The following is a 26,420-nucleotide window of genomic DNA, read 5'->3' as shown; positions in this document are numbered from 1 at the left end:
ATCTAATTCAATTATAATGTGTCTTCAGGCCACAGTAGTTCTGTTGCACTTAAGATAAAATTTGAAGTTAAGGAAAATGACTGTGCAGGAACACTGACATAAATGAAATGGGATGACTTGCCAGTCTACCTTAAAATATGACCTTTTCTTCCTACCTCTGTCTCCCACTTTCTCTCTGTCTCTGTCTCCATCATCTTTGCTGGGGGCGGACACACAGGGTCACCAGAGGGGTCATCACTATGGCTACATCAATTCATCATGGCACCACACCCATTTAAGCAAAGGGAATTGGTGATGATGAAGTGACTGGCCATAATAGCTAAGATTGTGATGGCATGTGGCCTCTGTCTGCACTGGTGTGTGTGTGTGTGTAGGTTATGAGGCCTGTTAACCCCCCCTTTAATAAAACCAGCCCGAGCAGTAATAGGAAAGAAGAGGGACTACACTTACACTCCAGGTGCTTTTTCTTGGGCGCCATCACTTCATGAGTGGTGGCTTTGCAGACAGCCCGGGCCATATCTGATCCCGTTAGCTGGTATTGCGCAGCGGCAATGCGATCCGTGAGCGTCTGCCCCGACATTTTCTCTCCGCTGAATCGACCACCTCAGCAGATGCGCCTCAAAACGTTACGATGTGAAAGTGTGGAGGAGGAAAAAAACGGAATAAAAGCCCCCAACTAGTGGTTCAGACAGCGGGTCCTCTCGCTTTCCTCTTCCCCGGCTGATAGGCCTGTGACCTTCTGTGTGGGCGGACAGAAAAACACACACGATCAGCTCCCGACACTTGGACATAAATGATATTTTTCGCTTCAAATCGTGCAGGTCACGTTGATAATATGTGCGGTGACATGAGTAGACTTACGCAAGGTTGCGAATTCCCCCACGGCTTGTCCCGTTATAGGCTCCGATCCGGCCGTTCAGTTCAGCACCTCGGACAGCTAAAGCCACTGGGTTATGTAACACTCAGCTGGCAATGAAGGCTCTTTTCTCAAAGCCCTGCTATTATTTGGAGAATAAACCGATGAAAAAACGCTGCGCAAGCGAAGCTCCTCTTATCATTAAAAATATATTATTATAATATTGCTATAGCCTACTGGATGTCGGCCCAAATCAACTCTCCATAGGCCGGTCAAACCTCCTGCTCGGAGCGGGCATCAGGTTTGGCTGAATTTCTTCCCTCGTGAGTCGCCTGCATATAAAAAAAGAAAGCTTTCAGATAAGACAGGACACGCCGTCCTCTCTGTCTGTCTCTTCTCACTGATCTGCTCCCTTCCTGCTCACAGAAGCCGCTTCAGACGCGCTGCTCCTCTCTTCAGACTGAGAGAAAATGCGCACCGCTCCCCGGTGGTGAAGCCAACAGTGCGCAGCGCAAGATGCTCGGGAAGAGGAAAAGACAGACAGGGAATTTCCTTCTCTCCTTCACACCCCCACCCTACTCCTGTCGTTTGTTTATTTATTTGGCCTATCTATACGTCCATCTAGAATCTCCTCCCCCCACAACGGGTGCTTGCACAGGGTTGGATGACACACGTCGCATCCCACGTCTCTTAAAGGGGAGTCGACGCGGGGTCACTGTGCAGAAACTCCCGTCACCATGCGCCAAAGGGTTAAAACACGAGCGTGACTGTGGCTCCTGCTGCTGCTGCTGCTGCTGCATACAGGGCTGTGCATCACAGTTTGCCTGCACGGGATGGAGATGACAGGTGACAGAGGTGAAACATTGTCTAGATAAGCGCACACTCTAATTACCCCCAAATGCTTTGTGTTTATTAGGATCGTTGGGAGAATTAGATGTGGGTTGTTCTTTTGTTTTATTAAGGTAATTTGTTCCCCCTGACATTGGCTTTTTGTTTTATGTTTATAGGTGTTTAGGCTACATAGTCTTTTTCTTTGCCCACAGTGCTTTGATGTAGCTGCCATGCTTCTGTGCTCGAAATAAAACACTGGGGGGGAAACGTGGATTGTGATTGGGCAAAATCACAACCCACAAAATGACAAAAAAAAGTGTACTAATTTGCACTCAAGAAAGACAAGGATCAAAATATAATATTTGATTTATTCAAGAACATCACTCATAAAGTGAATCCATCGACCATGTTACAGTCATTTTTCGTGGCTGTGTGGTTCACGGTGTAGCTACTACTCCTGCATCAGCGTAGTAGAGAGCAGAGCAGCGAACTGACAGGCACGTCGTGCGTAATTACGTCACGTGTCGACGTACCGGAACTGTTGCCACGTCAAGGGAGACAGGCGGAACCGGAGAATCAGGAAGCTTTTCATTGAGTGGACAACGTTACACAGTAAGTGCATCTATAAAAACACAAGTTATTGTTATTGTACCATCTAGTTTGACTTTAACTTTCACAGCTCCTCTCTGCGCCGCGTGGACACGTCGTTAGACCACGTCAGCTCGGTCTCTTATCATGTGTTTAACTTTATTGAACTGATGTGTTGTAGGCTAGGCGACTGATTAGTGCTGCAGTTTGATGTAAACTTTGCCCCTTGTCTTATCCTTTGATTTGATTTGATATTAAAGTCGATCTGACTAGGTGGTTTTCACTCTGCAAAGGAGTAGAAATTGTGTTGTTGTGTTGAGTTAGTCCTTAAATTGGTTGGTTTCCTTAAAGGGATAGTAGCATTTTTTTAAAGTGGGGTTGTATGATCTACAAATAGCCCCTAAGTACTTTAATTTCATCAGAAGACTCTCTGCACTCCTCCCATTAGCAAAGCCAGCCCATAGCCCTGCCCAGAGATTTACAACATACAGTTGTAAACAGCCTATTTTCGCGGCCTAAAAGAGGTTTTACCTGAAAAAAAAATACACAGTTCCATTGTTCGCTATATAATTTTTTCCAGCCCCTCAGGAAAAACACAGTTTTTATTTGGACCTGACCAACTGCTGATCGGCGGGCGCTAACCCTGGACGGAGAGGGATACGTGAGTTCATACAACCCCACTTTTTAAAAAAATGTTACTATCCCTTTAAAAAGATGAAATTGTTTTCTAGAAAATATCCAATAATGTTTCTCCCAGAAGGAGAGCTCATTTTTAAGAAGCTGTGTCTGCAGGTTTCTAAAGGTTCGGTTCTTAGTCTGAGGAAATGAACTTTCAGTGGTAACAGTTCCTGCATAGATTTGTGATCTGCGTCTTCACAGCAGGGACAAAGTACACTGGCCTTTAATGACAGGACATGATCTAGAAAGAGAGAATTAAGGAAGCATGCTCCAAATCCAGACATGTAACAAATACCAACGTTAGATCGATTTATTGTTGAACAAAGGACAAAATTATCAGTGAGCACACTTAAAGAATGCACCAATATCCAATGTATAATTTTTAAGAAATGAAGCTAAATGTGGTTTAGACTGCTCTGCCTTTTATCTGAATGTATTTTTCACATTCAGACAAACTGGCAGCAACAAATGAACTCTGAGACCAGATTGTATTCCACAGTATACCATATGTTTCTGAGCTGAAACATTTTAATTTCTGGTTTGATGCAGTTCCCACTTGTTTTCCTCCATTTTAAGCCATTGTAATGACAAAGACGTCACACATCTGTTAATTAAAGATACTTGAACAGTGTTACATTAGCCTACCGTAAAACACAAGTAGGGCATTATTGTTCAAGACATTTCATTCACGTGTTCACTTCATTTTTACTAAAAACAGACATCAGAGAGATTAAAGGTGGTGTTACTTTTATTCAAGTAAAGACTCCACTACCAGCTTGTCTGTGTTTCAGTGATGGCCCAGTTCCAGGAAGTATCAGAGCAGTCCAGTCAACATCCAAAACCGGTAGGACTGGTTTTGCAGTATGGCACCGCTGGCTTCAGGACCAACGCCAAACAGCTGGACCACATCATGTTCAGGATGGGACTGCTGGCCACACTCCGCTCCAAAAAGACCAAAGCTACCATCGGAGTCATGGTCACTGCATCACACAACCCAGAGGTGGTGGAATAGGTTTTAATATTCTCATTCCCAACTTTACAGTTTTAGTTTCCTTTCTATTAGAAAATAATCCACACTGTAAAACTCAAAATCTTTCCAAGAATATTTGTCTTATTTCTTGTCAAAATGTCTCAATTTTAGTCAAAACTAATCTCTTTCCACTTAAAATAAGACTCATCACCTAAAAATGAACTTGTTTTTAGACAGTTTTCACTTGTTTCAAACAAATTTTCAATTGAAATAAGTAGAAAAATCAGCCAGTGAAAGTAAGTTCTTTGTGCTTGTAATAAGAAATAACAACTTGCTCCATTATCAGATTTTTCTACTTATTTCAAGTGAAAATATGCTTAACCCTTGGATGCATGAGCTACCAATACCTACACTCTTCCATGAGTGGGGTCAAAAATGACCCCAATTAGAATCAATGCGTTTTTGCAATGAATGTCTTTAATTTTGGTTAAAGATGATGGTTTTCATTATATTTTGGTCAACAAAAGAGTGATTTCATTTTTGACATGTTCATGTATCACTTTTTATTCACATTTGATCACAAAACAATCAATCAGGTATCAAAAATGTCAAAATCCATTGTTTGTGTGTCCGTCTGTCTGTTTGACTATGGAGGATAAACAGAGAACATTCAGTAGGTCCGGGGACCATAACACTGTCCACACATATGTAAACACACAAACATCTTCTCTCTTCTCACTGTGTGCAGTAGGATAATTTGTTGGGCAAGGTCCTCAGTAATCCTAGCTGGCCTCCTATAGCAGCCATGATACTTTAGATGAGAAAGCATAAAAAGGACAATGTTTGAATGGCACACAAAACTACTGTATAAACCAATAATATGTAGCTATGTGAGTAAATGTCTGTGCATTTATATAAATACAGTATGTAAAATATAATATGTAATATGTATGTAAATACACAGACATGCATGCGCACACGCACGTGCACACACCATAGACATACATCACATCAATAGTCAATAATCGCAGGCCCCTATAACGGGTTAGCTTTTATTACAGGGAAGTTATAGATATATTATGAGTCTCACTCTCTACACAACAAATGCAGTAATGTTAGCTACCTTACTATACTAGCTAACATCAAAGTACTAACATTACTTTGCAGTTAAGCTAAATAATGCCTACTTTGTAACAACAACTACTTTGTAACAACAAAGTAGGCTAATTTGATGACAATAATACTAACGTTATACTCTATCACAGAAAAGTCATGGATGTGGAAAATAAGTTCATGAATGAAGATAATACTTACATGTATGTTGCTGTGTAAAAATGACCTCCTGGGTGGTGAGACTACGGACATCAGATGTGTAAATAGGACAGTAACAGTATACTGCCAGTCAGTGTTGATAAGAATCAAAGGTTCCTTGGAAATTCCATAGGAAATGCTTGGGGTCATTTTTGACCCCGCTTATGGAAGAGTGGGGTAGTGATACAAAAACTGCAATTTCTTAAAATTAATGAAATATTTTTTTAAAATACAAATGGCCTCATGTCACAAACATGTTTTATGAGGAATACCTGGAATATGAAATTATAATTACTTTTAATTTCAAAGATATTGAAGAATAACAAGCCATGGGGTCATTTTTGACCCCACTTATGCATCTAAGGGTTAAAAGAAGTAAAAAACCATAGACTGTAAAAAATATGGACGTAGCATCCGTGATGTCACCCATTGGTTTTGGGGAGTCGTTTTTGTGACTCAAATATGGCGGCCTGAACAGCGCCATGTTGGATTGGCCGGCCGAGAACCCGCCCACTGGCCTCGAAGCAGCCTGTCTCCGGATCGCTCCGGACCTGTCACTCAATGTTTCCGCGCCCTAATTGGCCAGAGTTTTAACCTAATAACAGTAAAACGGTAGAGTTAAAAAAAAATCCACCCCCCTCAGAGTGTGTGCGGGGGTAGAAACTATCGATTGAGACCAAAAAACGTTCTGACACCAGGCTTTGATCATGTTTATTGAGGATGTAAAGTCTGCGATTTTAACATGGGGGTCTATGGAGAATGCTCCCTTCTGACACCAGCCCCCAGAGGAAGCCCAGGGGATTGCAGTTTTTTGAACGCGGAAGTGAGCTTCACTTCTCAGACCCACAACTGCCCCCCACAGTGGGTAGAGGCTACAGTCCTCACCGCAAGCGTCCCCGGTTCGAGTCCCGCGTCGGGCAGACCTTTCCTGCATGTCATTCCCCCTCTCTCTGCCTCCCCCTTTCCTGTCTATCTCACTGTGCTATCGAATAAAAAAAATGTTAAAAAAGGCAAAAACGCCAAAAAATATACTTTAAAAAAAAAGAAATAAGACAAACATTCATGATATGATTGTGAGTATATTTGCAGTGCATCCCTGCCTACTTTCTGTCATTTAGCTGTTTTATAACATAAGTTTAAATAATCTAATAAACACATCACAATCATAACTCTGTCCTGTGCCTTTGTATTTGTACTGATGTAGGAAGACAACGGGGTGAAGCTGATCGACCCCATGGGAGAGATGGTGACCCCGGCATGGGAGGGCTTTGCCACCCAGCTGGCCAACGCAGAGCAGGAGGATTTACTCAGCGTTCTGAAAGACGTTATAGAAAAGGAGGCGATAGACATGAGGCAGGAGGCCAGTGTTTTTGTGGGCAAAGACACCAGGTACGTGATGTTAACCACGTAATAAAGCATACTGGGCCAACATAGAGACAAGGCCAGCAAATATCTTTGACTATAGAATAAGTTTTGTCTGAAAGCTAAAACAAATACCAGATAACATCATTAAGAACTGCGCTGCTTCATCTGACAGCTCCCTCTGCTTGACCTGACTTTTAAATCAACTGGAAATATTGGGTCCTCACTTTAACTAAATTAAATGTTCCCTCAAGTTGGCACATTAGAGATAAAACCTGCTCGTAATGCTTTGATTAATCTTCATCATCATTCAGATTAAATATTTGTCCTTCATTCACAGGAGGAGTAGTGGCAGCCTCTCACAGGCGGTACTGGATGGAGTGTCTGCACTCGGTGGACACAGCAAAGGTAAGGTTAATTAAAGTAGTATATTCTCACATGAATTCGTGATTTTTTTCCCCTCAGTTTTGATTAATTCACAACTTTTTTTTTATATTCTCCTCTCACCTTCCCTCACTCTTTTTCTCTCCTCTAATTCTCTCCCCCTCTCTCTCAGACTACGGTTTGGTGACCACACCACAGCTCCACTACATGGTTTGCTGTCAGAACACACAGGGTAAATATGGAGAGGCCACAGTGGAAGGATACTACAGCAAACTGTGCCAGGCTTTCATCCAGCTCATCAAGAATGTAAGAAAACAGGATGTGTCTTGTGCACCTCCTTCAACTTACAGTTACTGTATCCTCTAAGGTGTGTATGTGTGTTTTTTCACTCACCTTTCCCTCCATCTTCTGGTAGGCGTCCAACTGCACAGACGACCAAAAGCACCTGTCTGTGGACGGCGCCAACGGCATCGGGGCGCTGAAGGTGCGTGAGATGGAGAGTCACCTGAAGAGGGAGCTGCAGATTTCTCTCTTCAACGACGGCAGCAAAGGAAAACTCAACCACCAGTGTGGGGCCGACTTTGTCAAAGTGCAGCAGAAACCTCCAACGGGTAAAACATTGGTTTTTCAAGCTTCAGAGGTTTTGATATGAGCAATGCATTTGACGTATACAGTATGGAACGTATAACTTTCATTTTGAGATTACAGAAGGAAAAGGGGAAAGATTATCGGGCTAATAGTTGACATATTTAGCCGATGCAGAGTGATGGCTGAAATTGTTGTAAACACAGCTGTCAATTAAAGTGGCCAGTATTTAAGTGTATCATTCAATGTGACCGAATGTATGTATATGACCTCATGTTTGTGTTATGAAAAGTATATGAGCAATGCATTAATAGACAGAAAATAATTTCTGTACTTTACAAACACAGTATCTATAGCGACAGCAGAACAGCTGATAGATTATTTGTATAATAATGACTCTTGCTATTTTGTTGTTGAAACTACATTGCAAAAAGATAAAGAAGCTGTTTCATTTGACCACTCATTTTTTAGTTAAGATTTGTAATATTTCTGGGTCTGTCAATTTGTACCTTTAATTATTATTATTTTTTCATTATGTAAATTTTTTTTTATTATTATTAATTCAGTATCTTTCATTTTTCTATGTTAATTTGTCTTTCTTTCTTTTCTATTTTTTATATTATGAATTTCTGTATTATCTTCTTACTTTGAAGACCACCACTGTTGTTGTTGTTTTTTACATAGGAGGTATTTTTTATAAGCCTTTTTTGGCTTCTACCTCTCCTGCACAATGTTTAATTTTACTATTTTCATTGTTTATGCAGGTTATATAATGTGCAAATAAAAAACTAAACTAACTAAACACTTCTCCTTTTTCTACCTCCTCTCTGCTCAGGTGTGAAGATAAACCCAGGGGAGCGCTGTTGCTCCTTTGACGGTGACGCCGACCGAATAGTTTATTACTACACCGACTCTGAGGGACGGTTTCACCTGCTGGATGGAGACAAGATAGCTACACTCATCAGCACCTTCCTTAAAGAGCTGCTCACACAGGTACACACTCGTACACCAGCAAGCACGCTACAACACAAACACACACAAACACACACACTTAAACAGTTTTTCTCTGTGGATGTGCAGGCTGGGTTAGACTTGAAGATAGCCGTGGTGCAGACGGCTTACGCTAACGGCAGCTCCACACACTATCTGGAGGACACTATGAAGGTGAGGAAACAGACACACACACTGAATTCCCATTATTTCTATCTTTAAAGGGATAGTTCACCCAAAATTGAAATTTCACTCATTATCTACTCGACTAGATGTCGACTAAGGGCTGGGAGAAGTTTCAGAGTCCTCCGTGGCTTCTCTGAGTTACAGCGGGGCTCCGTGCAGCACTGCATGTCCATATGACGGTAGCGAACAGAGCTCACTTTTCTTCGTCCAAAAAGACACACCAAAAAACATCCAAATACCTCCATACTGCTTGTCTGTAATGTCCCTCTTGTATTGAAGGCCTAACATGAGAAATTGTTCTGAAAAAAATTAAATAAGTATAGGTTTTAAGCTTCTTTGTAGTGGAAGCTCCCAGCACTGCTCTTCCTGGTCTGTCCAAATCTCGCGGGATTTGCATTGACACCCAGTTCACGGCTCTGCAAATCGCGCGAGATTCCGACAGAGCAACACTGGGAGCTTCCGCTACAAACAAGCTTAAAACATATACTTACTTAATTTTTTTCTGAACAATTTCTCATGTTGGGGCTTCAATACAAGAGGGACATTACAGACGAGCAGTATGGAGGTATTTGGATGTTTTTTGGTGTGTCTTTTTGGACAAAGAAAAGTGAGCTCCGTTCTCAACCGTCATATGGACATGCAGTGCTGCACGGAGCCCCGCTGTAACTCAGAGAAGGCACGGAGGACTCTGAAACTTCTCCCAGCCCTTAGTCGACACGAGGGTGAGTAGATAATGAGTGAAATTTGAATTTTGGGTGAACTATCCCTTTAACCTTCGTCTTGTGTCAGCTTTCCGCTACCATCTCTTGTGTTAGAGTCGGTTTTGACCTGAGTCTTAAATCAGCTGTAAAATACACTAAAACCATGTTTTTCATCCCGTTTGTTTCTCATCTCTTGGTTGTCTGTGAAGGTTCTCAGTCATCCAGGTCGTCTTATTCTTGTGGAGCTGTAGTAAAAAGCAACTGGACTTCTTCTCTTGCTTGAAGACGTTTCACCCCTCATCCAAGAGGCTTCTTCAGTTCTGAGACTAATGCCAGAAACCCAGGTAGTTAATCCCAGAGTGGGTGGTCCTATGCTTGGTCTCTGGTGAAACCAAAGTAAACATGACCACACCTAGAGTGACTAGAGTCTCTGGGTGTGAGGGGTGAAACGTCTTCAAACAAGAGAAGAAGTCCAGTTGCTTTTTTACTACAACTCCACAAGAATCATCTCTTGGTGACGTTGTTAGGCTTCCTTATCCATGAAAAGGTTGGTTTTGCACTTATGATTTCAGTTTTAACTCTTATTGTTTTTATTGTTATAACCGCGTCGAAACCGACCCTAACGACACAAATGTCATCATTTTAACCAGAGCATTTTAGATTTTAGTGAAAAAAGTTTTATTTTGTTTAAATAGAGGTTCCTGACAAAGTAAAAAAGCCTTGATGCAATAAACAAATTTATGTAGTACTTTAAAGGGATGGTAGCATTTTTTTTTAAAGTGGGGTTGTATGATCTACAAATATCCCCTAAGTACTTTAATTGCAGTAGAAAACCCTCTGCACTCCTCCCGTTAGCAACGCCAGCCCATAGCCCTGCCCAGAGATTTACAACATACAGTGTTGTGAACAGACCCAAAGAAACGGCCTATTTTTGCGGCCTAAAAGAGGTTTTACCTGAAAAAAAATACGTACCCCTCTCTGCCCAGGGTTAGCGCCCGCCGATCAGCAGTTGGTTAGGTCCAAATAAAAACGGTGTTTTTCCTGCACTTTGAGGGGCTGGAAAAAATGATATTATAGCGAACAATGGAACTGTGTATTTTTTTTTCCAGGTAAAAACTCTTTTAGGCCGCGAAAATAGGCCGTTTCTTTGGGTCTGTTCACAACACTGTATGTTGTAAATCTCTGGGCAGGGCTATGGGCTGGCGTTGCTATCGGGAGGAGTGCAGAGAGTCTTCTACTGCAATTAAAGTACTTAGGGGCTATTTGTAGATCATACAACCCCACTTTAAAAAAATGCTACTATCCCTTTAATGTGTTAAAACCCTAACCCTGACCCTAACACAAGAGAAGTTAGTGATCATATATTCTGCTGTTACCTAGGTGATAGTGAGGTGCACTAAGACTGGAGTGAAGCACCTTCACCATGCAGCCCTGGAGTTTGACATCGGTGTGTACTTTGAGGCCAATGGCCATGGAACTGTGAGTACATCAACATCAGACAGAGACACACTCTCAGAGCATGTGTGTGTGTGTGTGTATGTGTGATCAGGGTGGAGGTCTGTAGCGCAGTGTGTCTGTGTTGTTTCCACTGCAGGTGTTGTTCAGTAAGGCGGCTGAAGAGAAGATCCAGCAGCTGACTGAGGACGCCAACACCAACGATGAGAGGAAGAGAGCAGCTCTCCTCCTGCACAACACTGTCAATGTCATAAACCAGGTAGACGCACACCAACACACACGCTGGACCGGCATGTGTGTCATGTACAGTGCATATGGAAGTATTCAGACTCTCAGCCAGAGTGATCTTTGGCTTCTTGGTTACCTCTCTGACCACGGCTCTTCTCCCTAACTGTTCAGTTTGGCTGGACAGCCAGCTCTAGGGAGAGTCCTGGTTGACCTAAATGTGAGCTGTAAGGTCTTATTTAGGCAGGTGTGTGTCTTCCAAATCATGTCCATTGTCCAGACTATTTATTCAACACAGCTGGACTCAAATGAAAGTATAGAACCACCTCAAAGATGAATAAAATAAATTGATGACACCTGAATGACCTGCATGAGTGTCAGAGGAAAGGGTCTGGATACTTACGTTCAGATGATATTTCAGTTTTTCTTTTTTAATAAATTTGCAAAATGTTCTATAATTCTGCGTTTGTGCTGTCATGGTGGGGTGCTGGGTGAAGACTGATGAGGAAAAAAATGAATTTACAACATTTAGCAACATAACAAATGGTGAAATATTGAAGGGGGTCTGAATACTTTCCGTATGCACTGTATATAAATCCATCACTGGGATGTTATTAAAGGGATAGTTCACCCAAAATTCAAATTTCACTCATTATCTACTCACCCTCATGTGGCCTAAGGGCTGGGAGAATTTTCAGAGTCCTCCGTCCCTTCTCTGAGTTACGGGGGGGACCGCACAGCAGTATTTGTCCATATAACGGTTGTGAATGGGGCTCACTTTTCTTTGTCCAAAAAGACACACCAAAAAACATCCAAATACCTCCATAGTGCTCGTCTGTAATGTCCCTCTTGTATTGAAGCATGAGAAACATGAGAAATTGTTCCGCCGGCGCGTGATTTGCACTGACACAGGAAGAGCAGTGATCTGAGACACTGGGAGCTTCCACTACAAACAAGCTTAGAATATAGACTTATTTAATTTTTTTCGGAACAATTTCTCATGTCGGGGCTTCAATACAAGAGGGACATTACAGACGAGCACTATGGAGGTATTTGGATGTTTTTTGGTGTGTCTTTTTGGACGAAGAAAAGTGAGCACCATCCACAACCGTTATATGGACAAATACTGCTGCGCGGACCCCCCCGTAACTCAGAGAAGGAACGGAGGACTCTGAAAATTCTCCCAGCCCTTAGGCCACATGAGGGTGAGTAGATAATGAGTGAAATTTGAATTTTGGGTGAACTATCCCTTTAACAGTAGAAAAACAATTTTGTTAAAATAAGTAATATTGATGATATTTGTGTTTCCATCCTCTAAAGACTGTAGGTGACGCCATTTCTGACATGCTGCTGATTGAAGCTATATTGGCCATCAAGGGGATGACTGTCCAGCAGTGGGATGCCATCTACAGTGACCTGCCTAACAGGCAGCTTAAAGTCAAGGTACTCACGTATTTATGTCTTATAATGTTACCAAACGATATGAATCACTTTATTAACCCTCAAAGGGTAATTCATTTGTCTGGCAGCTCATCTACCATTTGCAGAAGAATTAAAAAGCCTGATGGCAGTGGGTACAAAGGATCTTCTGTATCTCTCCACCCTGCAGCAAAGAGAAAGGGAAATAGTTTGTCTTTGCCCCTCTCAAAGTGTCAGTGTTTAGGGCAATTTTCTAGAAAATGTTTAGAAATGATTGGATATACTGTGCTTGATTAAATTAATATGTTTTTGCTGTTGTAAAGATGTTCTACTAAAATGTTATGGGAAGGTCACTGTTTTCTCTGGATTAGAAGATTATAATGCAATAAAATATGAAAATAAAAGAAGATGATTGTTTATCATGTTTTATTCATGATTGTTTGATTTGAATAGCGTGTCCTAACCATACTACCACCGTCATTGTGAGTCATGTGAGCAGCACCCATCAGTACCAGTTGTACATAACTGTGGTGGTGTATGATTTGTGTCCTATAGGTGTCAGACCGCAGGGTGATAGACACCACAGATGCAGAGCGGCGGGCGGTCAGCCCAGCAGGGCTGCAGGAGGCCATCGACAGCTTAGTGAAGAAGCACAGACTGGCGCGCTCCTTTGTGAGACCCTCCGGCACCGAGGACGTGGTGAGAGTTTACGCCGAGGCAGAAACACAGGTGAGAATCAGACTCTTTATTTCTGACTTTGACTTTCAGACCGGTCTCACTGTGCAAAATGATGTGATTGTACTGTGGATAATTCCTTTGTTGTGCTTTGTATTTGTGTTTTAGGAGAGTGCCGATGCCCTGGCACATGAAGTCAGCCTGGCAGTTTATCGCCTGGCAGGCGGAGTGGGAGATGAACCTAAACCTCTGCACTAAAACACATTGTCATGGTACTGACCCACATCTCAGCTGGTGCTTTTTGAATGGAATCACTGTTCATGGTACCATTTTATAAACCTGGGGGGAAAATGATGAAATTTCCTGCTTTGGGGAAGGTGCCAAATGATTTTATACTGCTAAATGCACTGGGTACTTTACTTTTCTATTACTTTATATTTGTTAATGTGAAGATGAAACATACGCAGAGACAATGAAGGGATTTTATGCAACCTCATAAAACACCTCTTGACGTGTTGTTGTATCTCCAAGAGGCAGCCGTGTACCTAATCATGGATTTCTGTGTAATTAGCGGAGCTTAGCTGCATATACAGTACACTATAATTAAAACATCAGTTGTCTGCACAAACAAATTACAAGGGTTTAAGAAAGGATTTCCGCTAATGTTTGGTTCTAATGTTACTTCCTATTCAATGGAGTCTTACTGCTCATTCACTGTGATTTGTTTACTTTTTTTAACTAATGAAATCAAGTTTACAGAGGGAAGTTGTGTCACTTGTACGTCCTGTGTAACACGTGATGGGAAGACTGTGCTGCTCTGGTTCAAATAAACTGGAAAAACAGAAAGAGTTGTGTGTCATGTTGATTGACGTTTAAATGAAAACCACAGTTGTGCTTTCTTGCTTTTTATTAAGTTACTTTCAAACACACATCCCAGCCTCACAGGAGGGTTAATGAGCAGAGAGGCAGGAGAAGCTGAAGAGTTAGAAGCAGGCAAAGCAGAGTGAAGAGACACAGTGTAACACAACTCTTCTTCCTCTAGCAGCACTACCGTTGTGTTGTCTCTTGTATTAAAAAAGAAAATCTGACTAATTTGACATGAGACGGTGTACAGCATACAGTCAGCTGGAGAAGATTCTGGGAGGTGGGGGTGGGGGTTACTCTTCATCTGTGTCATCAGCTGCTCCAGAAATGATGATGGTGCACTCCTGTGCGTTGCTCTCGTATGTCTCCTCATCTGTCTTAACTGTTCTGGGAAGAAGGGGGCAACAGGTAGAAGAAGAAGAAGATTAAGAAAGACCACTTTATTGTTTGGCCACTAAGAAGATAAACTGAGACCTATCACAGATGTTTGACTCCCCCTCTACCTGATGAGGACCGTCTTCCTCTCAGACGTCTCTGTAGCCTGTTGGTCAGAGCTGCCGTCGGCCTGAGTGTCTGACGAGGCCGCTTCCACCTGGCCTGAGCCGGAACCTGCAGTCTTCTCAGCTCCGCTAATGCTGTTGTCAGTGGGGGTGTCACCCAGCTTTGAAGACGCTGCTGAGGCTGAGGCTGAGGCTGAGGCTGAGGCTGAGGCTGAGGCTGAGGCTGAGGCTGAGGCTGAGGCTGAGGCTGCACATGTGTCCACAGTGGACGTGAGACACAGGCCTCCGGACAGGGAGAGGCTTTGGACCATGGTGCTCAGACGGTTGTCTTCCCCCTCGATCAGCTTCCTGCCAAACACAGAAGAAAATGATGTACATAAACATTTATCCATTTTATATTCTATATCATTAAAGGGATAGTTCAACATTTTGGCAAATTTGCCCATTACCATAATCCCTATAGTCATAGAGGAAGGTTCATTACCTTTAATTGTCAGTGTATGTTGTTTTGAAATCCGCGGGGCAGAGACGTGAGCTGTCCCTCAAAACTCATCAAATACACAATCCAACAACTCCAAAATGCTGTTGTGGAGAAGTTGTCACGCTATGAGATAATAATGTAATGTTACGAGATGGAGTTGTTTTTGAGGTAAATGCAGCTGGAACTACATCCCAGACACAGCTGCTGATTTCAAAAGTGCAAGTAGTTCTGAGTATTTGGTTCGTGTGTCGTAATGTTACACAATTACACATGATTATCTCATAGTGTGGTGAATGTGCAGGTCACAACTTGTCCACCAGAGCGCTGTGGAGTTGTTGGATTGTGTATTTGATGAGTTTGATGAGGGACAGGGGACCTGTACCATTCACCTCCATTGTGTTCACTGAGCAGCTCACGTCTCTGCCCCGCTGATCTCAGAACAACATGCACCGATAATTAAAGGTAATGAACCTATACTGCTATGACTATAGGGATTATGGCAATAGGCGAATTTGTCAAAATGTTGAACTATCCCTTTAAACGTGAGGAAATGTGTCATCTGCTCTGGTCAGGTGGACCAGTGTGGTTTGTTCACCTGTAGGTGGTGATCTCAATCTCCAGAGCCATCTTGACATTCAGTAGATCCTGATATTCTCTCAGCAGCAGAGCTATCTTCTCCTTGGTCAGCCTCAGATCCAGTTTAACAGCCGCTACACGCTCCTGTTGCAATAGATGAAACAGAATAGCTCCATTTTAAGACAGAAGAAAATATATGATTATAAATCTGCCCAATGCCACTTCATACCTGTAAGTCCTCCTCCCGCTTTTTGTATTTCTCTGCTGCATCACGGATCTGTGCCTGCAAATACTCATTTCTGGTCTTCTGTGCCTCCAGTTCACGTTCCTTGTTGAGGATCTAAACACACACACACACACATGTACACTCAGCTTACACACACAGGGGTGGTCGTGCCAGCCAAAAAGCAGAGAAGAAATATCACACTCACATCCTTCTTATAGCCTGCGATTTCTTCCTTCACACTTCGCAAACTTTGAACTCGTTTGCTGGAGGCGTTGCTCAGGTCCTGAAACTTTGTCTTGTACCAGGCGTCCATTTCCTGCAGAGGAGCGAACATGAAACTTTGTAAAGCTGCACATGCTTTTACTTGAATGGTGTCTAAATGCAAACACAAATGTCCTTAGCCCACGGTTCCTTCAGATGCTTTCTAACTGCATGGACAGAAAGTAACCAAATACACAAAGAAAGGCCCCTCCAAAGCAAAACCTTTACCTGTAGGTTTTTGGCAGCGATGCTGTCATACTGAGACTGAATCTGCCTCAGAGCAGAGGAGAGGTCTGGGAGGCCGAATGTCACGTCCACCTTGGTGACTGATGAATAGATCTGCTGCATGAGCTCCTCAATTTCCTTTCAGTGGATCATGAACAACCCATGTGAGAAGAGCATGCATCAAGCGTCAAAACACAGGTTTGTATTTCAAATTCATGTAAAATGTTGCTCTATAAATCTTTTCTTACTTTAGTCAAATATATGAATGTGAGGGAACGTCATTAAGTAAGGATCATCGAACCACTCCACAGTTCAAGTTAGTTATAAGCTCATGAGCCCTCACACCACACTGATAATTACCATGTTGATGTTCTTACTCAATCCATCAACAAGCTCTCAAATTAATTATAACCTGTCATAGTGATAATTACCAGCCCATTAAACCATTAATGACAAACCAGCCACCAGACACTGACTCATATGCACGGTATGCTGATGGACAGACAGTGGACAGAGACACATACCTCCTTCTGAACTCTCTGCAGGAAGACCAGCTCACTCTCCAGGTTCTCCAGCTGCTTCTCCAGACCAATCCGGGCTGAGGTAGCTTTATCTACATCCTGGGAAAGATTGGATAGTTGGACAGTTGGATAATCTGTGCATGAGATATCTGTGACATTACAGCTTTGAATGAAACTAAGGAATACAAGCTTTCAAGTCTTACAGGACGTAGCGCTTCAATGTCATACTCTGTCTTCTTCCTGGCCTCGACAGCTTCATTGTATTTGGCCTTCAGTGCATCCAACCGGCCCACCATGGCCTCAGTGGCAGCCAAAGACATGTCCTGTGCAGACCAAGGATCAAATTGTAGATAATGGAGAGGAACAGAACTCCAGTAAGACGACCAGAAAGTCTGGCAACACTCATCAGAACATGATGATCATATGCTGTGTTCAGCCTCTCACCCTCTGGCCTCTCATCCGCTCGGCCTCCCTGTTGAGCTCCCTCAGCTGGGATTCATACAGCTGTCTGAGGCCCGAGGGCCGGACATGGCGCCCCTTCAGGGCCTCAATCTCAGCCTCCAGCACCTTGTTCTTCGACTCCAGTGTTCGCACCTACAGGAAGGAAGAAACAAATGAACAAACTTGATGATCACAAGCTGATACAAAGTCGTCATCTGTTATTTGGCAGGAACAGTTGGTGCAAAATGTCAAAATTAGGTTTGATTTCATGTTCAGGTGACAAGAAATGAGAATGAATCACAAACAACGGAAAACATATTTGACCAGTAAACGAAGGCGTATCCATGGGGTGAGGGGCCTCTTGCCTTTTCAATATAAGCTGCCAGGCGGTCATTAAGGGCCACCATCTCCTGTCTCTCGTTGGTCCGAGTGGTCATGAAGTCATGGTTCTCTGCTGCAGCCGCATCCAGGTCCAGTTTTGGCCCCAGTCCCATGGACATACCGAAGCACAGTGCTCCCATACTGACACTGCTGACAGGAGCAGAAGAGGGAACTGACAGATGAATCATTGTTTTGATTTATATAGGCTATGTTTTCACTTTTAACAAAGACTGATCCACTAGCTGCTTGATATTCAGGCACTTATGCTAATTTACTGGAGGTGCCAGTCAAAATGCCTCTGAACTCAACTAGCCTATTATCTTTTGTCAGTTCACCACCTCATACTGTAGCTCTCAGTGTGTATCAAAACTGCTCATGTTCTTTTCTTATTCCAGCCTCTGTAGCTCTATTGAAAACCTGAGGTCACAATATCAAGTGATCTCAATAAAATAGTAGCCCATTACTCATAAAACATTCAGATCAGTCTGCACAAATTTCTGAAAGCTCCACAGAAGATTAACAGGTGACCCACCTGGTCATGCGAGCCTTACTGGAGAGGGCCCTGCGCCCCATCGTCCCACTACTTCTTGTAAAGCTTGCAGAGCGGTGGCGGGTCTCTCTGCGGGTAGGAGAGGGACTGGACACCCGCAGCTGGTAGGTGGCGGTGGAGGCCAGGGTGCCCTCGAAATGACGGCGGTATGAAGACATCCTCTCTGGACTGCGGCTCATAGTGACTTCTCCTGTAGGCCAAGTGCTGCAACTTCAACTGGACACTGGTCTACTCTGTAACACCTTCAGCTGAGGTGCTGGCGTCTTTATAGGCTGCTGGGCCCTTCCCACAGCACTGCAGAGGAATGTTGAACCTCACCAGCCCCGAGGTTACAAACATTTATCACACTTAGGTCAAGAAATTGATTTATTAAAAGAGGGTTGAAAGAATCTCAATTTTATGATTGTGAAATTCTCCACCACACTAAAACACATGATGTAATGTCATGTAATGTAGCCTATTTTTACCCACATTAACTGCACAGTAGCTAGTCTATACAACAGCACATTTGCTTATGTTTTATTAGATATTTTATGGTGAAACATAATGAATATTATTTCATAGCTCTTGATTTTGTCGCATCTTATTACCTTTAATTAAAATTGAATTCAACATTAAAATTACGAAAATGCATATATCGAACAGAGTGATAAAAGTAAAATGATACATTTTAACCAAACCTCTATGTTTAGATTTGGGGGCGGAACTAATCTTCGTTACCGCTCTATTGAGAGTCCGGAGGAGTTTTCATGTCACTCCAGTGTCTGCTTAGCGCAACTGTTTTGCCTGTGGTATTCACTTCTTTGTACGAAAAAACTACATTTTTAAGTGTTCTTCTCTACCTCAACTGTTACGAGATGGCGGGAAACTTCTGGCAAAGTTCCCATTAGTAAGTTTATACTGAATATTTGACATGTTATGTCGTTATTTTGTAAATGACCGTGTTTGTTGTGAGGCCTAGCTGTGTTTAAGCGGCATCGGACGGAGACGTTAGCTGTCTACTCAACTCCTGCTGCTGTAAAGAAAGAAAGAAAAAAAGATGTTAACATACACAAACAGAGAGGACGGTATTCATACTCATGTTGTTTTTATAAATGTAACTAGACCTTCCCTTCCAGTTTCCATGCCTCGGGATGTAACGTTTTCGACTAGCAGTGCAGTATGTTGTGATGTTGTTGTGCTACCCGCTAGCTTGGCTGCTCTCAGTTTGACAAACTCTTCAGTTTGAGTGATGATGTGTATTTTCTATCGTACAGTCTGCAGTGGGTCCTGGACAAACAGGACTTGATGAAAGAGCGACAGAAGGACCTGAAGTTCCTCACAGAGGAGGAGTACTGGAAGCTGCAGATCTTCTTTGCCAATGGTATTTATACTGTTTCCAAAGATAAAACCGTCTTTGATGTTTCTTCGCCTGAGTCTACGTTCAGTTTAACACCATCTGTTTTTACACAGACTAACACAGCACCACATCTGCCCATACAGTACTGTTGATACCGTATACAGAACTGAGATTGATCTATATGTATTTGCGTGTATAAAAGGTGAACTGTGACCTTTGTCTTCTCTCTGTCAGTGATCCAGGCTTTAGGGGAACACCTGAAGCTGAGGCAGCAGGTCATTGCCACTGCAACTGTCTACTTCAAACGTTTCTATGCCAGGTAAGACAGAGGGAGAGCATGGATATAGCTGTTCTGTATTTAAATTACATGATGTGGAATTATTATTGTGATCAATGGAATAGTTTAATCTTGTTAAAGCAAACAGCATTTAGGGTACAACATGGATGACATCATATTTTCACAGTATCCATTATACCACTATATTATCCAGTATATTTAAGAATACCCAATGATATAAGGGGTTGTAGATAGATAGATAGATAAATGTATTTTCTGCCCCAAAGGGTAGCAGAAATTTGTCTTTGACAGGGCTCATCACTTTACATACACTCATTAAAAACACACAGTAAGGCAATAAAAACATTTACAAAAAATAAAAAGCACAATAGCAGCAAGTCATTTTGGGTTAGACCATGTAGTTTTATTAGTTGTACTGTCTGTGATAAGTTTTATTGGCTCACTTAAATTCAAGCCTTTGTCAAAATGATTTATGTACTACTATGTTTAATGTAGGGTTTCATAAATGTAACCCTTTTGGCCATCTAGTGGGAACTTTGCCCATTGTCCATTCTGTGAGGAAATCGTAAGATCTGAAGTTGTCTTTCAGAGATTTTTATTTTCTCTTCTTGTGATTTTGTCTCACTCGGTCGATAATTATTTATTATTTATTATCTTGCAGATATTCCCTGAAAAGTATAGACCCAGTGCTCATGGCTCCTACCTGTGTTTTCCTGGCTTCCAAAGTTGAGGTATGGAAGTTTCTCTGCAATACAGTTATTGTACATTTATTAGCACATTAACAACCTGGGTGAATCTAAATGATGGGATGAGCGCATTCAGTTTTTGACATTTCATGTTTTCATGAATTACCTTGGCAGGAATTCGGAGTTGTGTCTAATACCAGGCTGATCTCTGCAGCAACATCTGTGTGTAAGTGACAGCTGTCATTACTATATTAAGTATAACACCACAGATGCAATTTATATCAAAGTGCACCTTTCCCTGCAGTGGAGAGAGAATGATTTTGTTTTGTTTTGTTTGCTCTTCATCAGTGAAAACAAGGTTCTCCTATGCCTTCCCAAAGGAGTTCCCTTACAGAATGAATCATGTGAGTAAAAAGTCATTGTTACAGTTTATGACATTTAGTTGTTGTTAAGTAAGGTGCAAATAGGGATAAAATAGCAATCACGAAACCATGCCAGCAGCTAACACCCTGTTTGTGTGTGCGCAAATGACATTAGCTCATGTTTGAGTAGTGTCATTCTACATATAGACATTAAACAGTAAAACAAACAGACTAATGGACTAGTTAAAGCATTCCAGTATCCATGTGCCAGTGAATCATGTATGCTAGTTGTTTTCCTGTTTCCTCTGCAGAGTTATTTATGCACTGCCGTGCTACATTACAGCATACCAACACAGTGTTGCCACATTAGTGCCTATCAATATGTGAGATTCCACAACTAACGTTCACAGTCCTGTGATTAAAAGCTCTGCTGCTGTGTGAGGAGGGTTGGACCGTGACCACCTGTGTGCAGTAATGTGCACACATTCATTCTGCACAGCATCTCTCACTGTGGTGTGAAGCGCAGGATTTTTTTAAACCAGCATTTCCACCAAATTGTGAGGGCGTCACCAGGGCTGCCCTGACACACTGCCTGTCCAAAAAGCTGTGTTAACTATTATTTATAGAGAGACACCATGAAGTGATAAAAGGAGGGAGCGGCTCACATGGTATAGAATAAGTTAGCGGGGCGCTGCAAGTCCTACACATTAATGTTCATGTCCGCTTTACATTTGTAGTAGTCAAGCTATATGGTGGGGGCAAGCAGAAAAAGCATATTTTTTCAGGGTTCCCTTCCTACACATCCTGGAAAACCTAGAAAACCTGGTTGGCCAATTGTCCAGCCATGGAAAACACATGAAAATTGAGAAAAAAGGTCAAAAGTCCTGGAAAAGCTTGAGTTGCCCTGGAGAATTATTTATCACATCGTAACATCAGCTACCAGAACTCTGTTTGACTTTTCAGACCCCACCAAGGATTTCTTTTCCAAAGAAGTGCCTAGTGAGAAAACTAGAGACTTTGAGTTGATGAGTGTTTCCAGTGTTGGACCTGTTGTCTCCTCTGCTGAGTGACAGATAGATAGTGACAGAGAGCTGTTATAGGTGTGGTTTAAAAACAAAAACAACATGTATTTGCGATGTTCTATAATAAATTTGTCTTAATTTCTAAGCACATAAGAGATTATTTCATAGATGAGTTACAGCCATAGGTTGCACATCTGTAAATCAGACTTCTGGGGGTGAGAGAAGTTGATAATAAACTGGTTAAATGTACAAGATAAGGTACAACTGTCAAACTACAAGCATGAATGGGATGGGGGATGTATTGGTGTATGGGGTAATAACATCTCTGTCAGACTGTAGCAGCTGAAAATGTCTTGGAAAAGTCCTGGAAAATGATTTCAATAAAAGAGTAGGAACCCTGTTTTTCCTATAGTTAATAGCATTGATTATTTTGGGGGTGCTGGCAGGTGTGTGTATCTGTAGTCCTTCATCCAGATGTGCGAAAAGTAATAAAAGGCTAATGTGTATTTTATTTTCAAATATTAGATTTAATGAAGTGTGTGCGAGTCTCAAATGCTCCATCAGTAATATCACTGCATGTTGTTCCATAAAAATACATGCAATGAAAAAATATAAGATGTATTTGTATTTGAATCTAATTTTTTTTTGATAGTGTTGTATTTTTAACAAATTAATTTTAATGATGGGATTTTGATGTTTGTCTTTATAGATATTAGAATGTGAGTTCTACCTTCTGGAGTTGATGGTGAGTAGAACCAGATCTGGATCTGTGTGTACTGTATGTGGGTTGGTGGAGTGGTTGTCTGGATGAACCCGTCATCTGATCTGTCTTATGTTTCAGGACTGCTGCCTGATCGTGTACCACCCCTACAGACCACTGCTGCAGTATGTGCAGGACATGGGACAGGAGGACATGCTTCTGCCTCTGGCCTGGTACCACACAGTCTGACACTTTGAACTGTAGTTTTTGCCATAGAAAATATTGATATAAAGACAGTAGGTTGAACCGTTCTCCTCACTCACTGTGCTGTCATGTGTCTGTTCCAGGCGAATAGTGAATGACACATACAGGACAGATCTGTGTCTGCTCTACCCTCCCTTCATGATTGCCCTGGGTAAGATCTGTCCCTATATATTTCTCATTGCTGCTTGTGTAATGTAGTTATTGACTTAAAACAATCTTTACTAGATGTAACATGATCAGTTGTTTGTCTTCTCCACCCACAGCCTGTCTGCATGTCGCCTGTGTTGTACAACAGAAAGATGCCAGGCAGTGGTTTGCAGAGCTCTCTGTTGACATGGACAAAGTAAGACTACCCTTACTACCCAAACACTTCTATTTAAAAAATACTTACACAGCTTTTCGCTTTCAAGGCAACTAAATGAAGTCCCCAGCTCTCCTGCCTCTGATGTGTTTACACTGTGAAGCCTTATTTATCTTCTTGGAGTGTCATCTGTTAATTTGTGTATTTTCTGTTAAGATCCTGGAGATTATCCGTGTCATTCTCAAACTGTACGACCAGTGGAAAAACTTTGACGACAGAAAGGAGATAGCTGCTGTGCTTAACAAGATGCCTAAACCCAAACCCCCTCCCAACAGGTAACTCTGATTTAGATCCGTTTATCAACTCTGGTGTTGTTATTCATAGATCATAGATCTTCTAAACTTTATTTGATGGACTGTTGCTAAAACACAGTGAGCATGAACCATTAACATAAAGCTGCATAAGGGATAGTTCAACATTTTGTATATTCGCCAATTGCCATAATTCCTATAGTCTTAGGAGCAGGTTCATTCCCTTTAATTGTCAGTGCAGGTTGTTTTTAGATCAGCGGGGCAGAGACGTGAGCTGCTCAGCTAATGCAATGGAGGAGAACGGTACTTTTACCTTTCCCTCAGCAAACTAAATACACAATCCAACAACTCCAAAACGCTCTTGTGGACAAATTGTTATCTGCACATTCACCACGTTATGAAATAATAACATAATTATGTAACATTACGACACATGAAGCAAATACTCAGAACTACTTGCGTTTTTGAAGTCACTCCGCCGAGCAGCCGTGTCTGGGATGTAGTTCTGGGCTTCCAGCTATGCTTTTGTTTAGAAAACAACTCAGTTTTCTAATGTTCCATTATTATTTCATAGCGTGGTGAATGTGCAGGTCACAACTTGTCCACCAGAGCGTTTTGGAGTTGTTGGATTGTGTATTTAGTTTGATGAGGGAAAGGCAAAAGTACCGTTCGCCTCTGTTGCATTAGCTGAGCACAGCAGCTCGCATCTCTGCCCCACCGATCTAAAAACAACATGCACCAACAATTAATGGTAATGAACCTACCCGTATGACTATTTGGATTCTGGCAATAGGCAAATTTGCCAAAAATGTTGAACTATCCCTTTAAGTAAATTCAGCTTATTCACTTACTGAATTCCCAAGTTTTTGCAGACTTAATTCCTCCCAGCTGCAGTTAACTTCATTTTGACTGTAAAGAGATTAGGTTTTCATGTATGATAGAAAGCTTCCATGTTTTCCTCTGCCCTGTCTCTAGTGAGAGTGACCAGAGCTCCAATGGGAACCAAAGCAACTCCTACAGCCAGTCTTAGTGTGGTGTCTGTGTCTCCATGGGGATCTGTTATGTTGATGCGGGTGGACCTTTTATAAAATGTCACACAGCACAAACTTTGCAGTGCCAGTCGGGAAATTCACACATGTCTGCTGACCAAGATGTCCCTTCATCCTCGACTGACACCCCCAACACACTCAGAGATCCACGTCTTCACTTTCTGTCTCTCTGATCACCATGGGTTTACGGATTGAGCAAGCAGCCAATGAAAGGCCTGCAGCGGGCAGCAGGTTGGCGACAGCAGCTTTGTTGTCTGGATGAGGCCACTCGACTCTGCTACAGACTTGAAAACAAACTAAAGCTGAGGAACATTTCAGGGGGGAGGGGAGAGGGAAGCTGGGAATGATGGGTAAACTGGTGGGAGGAGTGTATGGGGGCGTTGGAAACTTGTCATTTTGATGATCCTGAGATCCTTGAACATCCAGCGGGGCGCAGCATCTGATGCAGAGCTCCGTGGGATTCGAGAAAACTTGATCACAAGTACTGTGTATGCATGTGTGTGTCTGTGTGTGTACAACATGTGAGCAGCCAGTCTGGGTGGGTTTTCATTCCTCAGGGACTCTATAGTACAGTAGTCTTCTCTGTAAAATAATTTGATCTTGTGCTGTTTTAAAGAGTGGATCTGATTGGCTCTCGCCCTGTGCAACTGTGACTTGATTGGATACCCCTGCCCTCTGATGATTTATCATGAACTTTGGCAGGAAAAACCCAAAAGAAGCTCCTCTATCAGGTAGAAATGAGCTCTTTTAACAAGAATTTACTGTTTTCAATCATGACAGCTCCACTTCCTTCCACCCATTCTCCCCTCCCTGGTGTAAATAGCCTTATATTTTTTGTTCATTTATATTATTTTCCGTAGTTTTTTGCTTAATTAAGGAAAGTGATGGAAATTATGAGCTGGTTTAGCTTCGTACTTGTGCTTCAGATGAAATTGCTCCTTTTTGTTTCACTGTTGGTTTTGCCTGCTGCACAGCTTCTGTTTTTTTATTGTAATTATTTCTTCATTTATTCTGCTTTAGTTGTAGAATAATGTCTTGTGTAAAGCAGTTTTTTTTTTCATTCATTTGTAATTTGATTAATTCTTATTTTGATTTACTTGCTGCCATCTATGTAATCATTGAGTTGTGGCAATATGTGTGCATATACCTGTAGAAGTCTATATTTTTGTGATGTAATGCAGTGGGAGCTGTGTGTGTGGATGTACTCAAAACAAGGTGCTTTGAAAGCCTTACAAAATAAAAGCTGCTGGTTACAGAGGAAATCGTTCATAATAGCACATTGTCCCATTCAGGTGAACTGTAAAATGTCTTTTAGGGATTAATGTTGTTGCATTAATCGGATTCATTGTATTTTCCCCCTCAGTGGCTTCCTGTGCACCTGTCTGTCAGAAAACCATTTAAACGGGCACAAACATCCTGTTAAAGGCCACCTAATGTCACTTTATTATACTGGATGAATAGCTAGAGGTGAAGGTTAGACACAGCCTTGTGTGATTTCCCACCTCTTCTATGATCTGTTATGTGACTGTTAACATGAATGGGCCTGAAAATAAAAGGGCTTCACCACACTGTACTATTTCCCACTACTTCTGATTTAAAACATTTCCTAAAATTGTTTTACTTGAAAGTTTATGTCATCTATCATTTTTGGAGGATCAATTACGCTAATAAAATGTAAGATGTGCAAAAACAATGTGGGTCACTAGTGTTATTCAAGCTGTTATGTCAGGTTCATAAAGTATGTGAAGGACTTAGGGGAATCATCCAGGATGTTGTAACAGTCATACACAGTCCTTTTACCTAACTCAATGTCACTTGAGTACAGTGGCTGTGGTAGGACCCCTAC

General features: G+C 42.0%; 4 protein-coding genes across 4 annotated transcripts in view; 2 read left to right on the top strand and 2 right to left on the bottom strand.

Moving 5' to 3' along the window:
* The window catches only part of LOC146962000 (clathrin coat assembly protein AP180-like), a 32,866-nt gene extending 31,862 nt beyond the window's left edge, over positions 1-1,004 (bottom strand). The window contains exons 1-2 of the mRNA XM_085770240.1: positions 862-1,004; positions 451-739 (exon numbers count right to left, since the gene is read on the bottom strand). Of these exons, the coding sequence (XP_085626366.1) occupies positions 451-580 (130 nt within the window). The 5' untranslated portion in view covers positions 581-739; positions 862-1,004. The remainder of the gene's footprint in view (positions 1-450; positions 740-861) is intronic.
* A 1,195-nt stretch (positions 1,005-2,199) lies between these two features.
* On the top strand, positions 2,200-13,559 carry pgm3 (phosphoglucomutase 3). The gene is made up of 13 exons (XM_085770530.1): positions 2,200-2,299; positions 3,745-3,953; positions 6,439-6,623; positions 6,937-7,004; positions 7,153-7,286; positions 7,396-7,591; positions 8,401-8,558; positions 8,646-8,729; positions 10,823-10,921; positions 11,037-11,156; positions 12,443-12,565; positions 13,097-13,270; positions 13,385-13,559. Coding segments are annotated over exons 1-13 (1,641 nt in total). The 5' UTR covers positions 2,200-2,298; the 3' UTR covers positions 13,475-13,559.
* A 549-nt stretch (positions 13,560-14,108) lies between these two features.
* Positions 14,109-18,441, bottom strand: ngs (notochord granular surface). The gene is made up of 11 exons (XM_085770531.1): positions 18,225-18,441; positions 17,677-17,842; positions 17,315-17,464; positions 17,074-17,193; positions 16,874-16,969; positions 16,353-16,487; positions 16,069-16,179; positions 15,867-15,977; positions 15,657-15,781; positions 14,584-14,928; positions 14,109-14,467 (listed from the first exon to the last, which is right to left on the bottom strand). Exons 1-11 carry the CDS (start codon positions 18,419-18,421, stop codon positions 14,374-14,376), a joined length of 1,650 nt encoding a protein of 549 aa, XP_085626657.1. The 5' UTR covers positions 18,422-18,441; the 3' UTR covers positions 14,109-14,373.
* A 570-nt stretch (positions 18,442-19,011) lies between these two features.
* ccnc (cyclin C) lies at positions 19,012-26,267 on the top strand. Its single transcript, XM_085770603.1, has 12 exons — positions 19,012-19,131; positions 19,499-19,605; positions 19,816-19,900; positions 20,541-20,610; positions 20,740-20,791; positions 20,914-20,969; positions 22,659-22,694; positions 22,791-22,882; positions 22,997-23,064; positions 23,177-23,256; positions 23,431-23,549; positions 24,501-26,267. Exons 1-12 carry the CDS (start codon positions 19,100-19,102, stop codon positions 24,553-24,555), a joined length of 852 nt encoding a protein of 283 aa, XP_085626729.1. The 5' UTR covers positions 19,012-19,099; the 3' UTR covers positions 24,556-26,267.
* Positions 26,268-26,420: the final 153 nt, after the last annotated feature.

The sequence above is a fragment of the Trachurus japonicus genome, chromosome 24, assembly GCF_045865225.1.
Source record: "Trachurus japonicus isolate A0001 chromosome 24, Traja_1.0".
NCBI lineage: Eukaryota > Metazoa > Chordata > Actinopteri > Carangiformes > Carangidae > Trachurus > Trachurus japonicus.
This window is presented reverse-complemented; position numbering and strand designations above follow the sequence as displayed.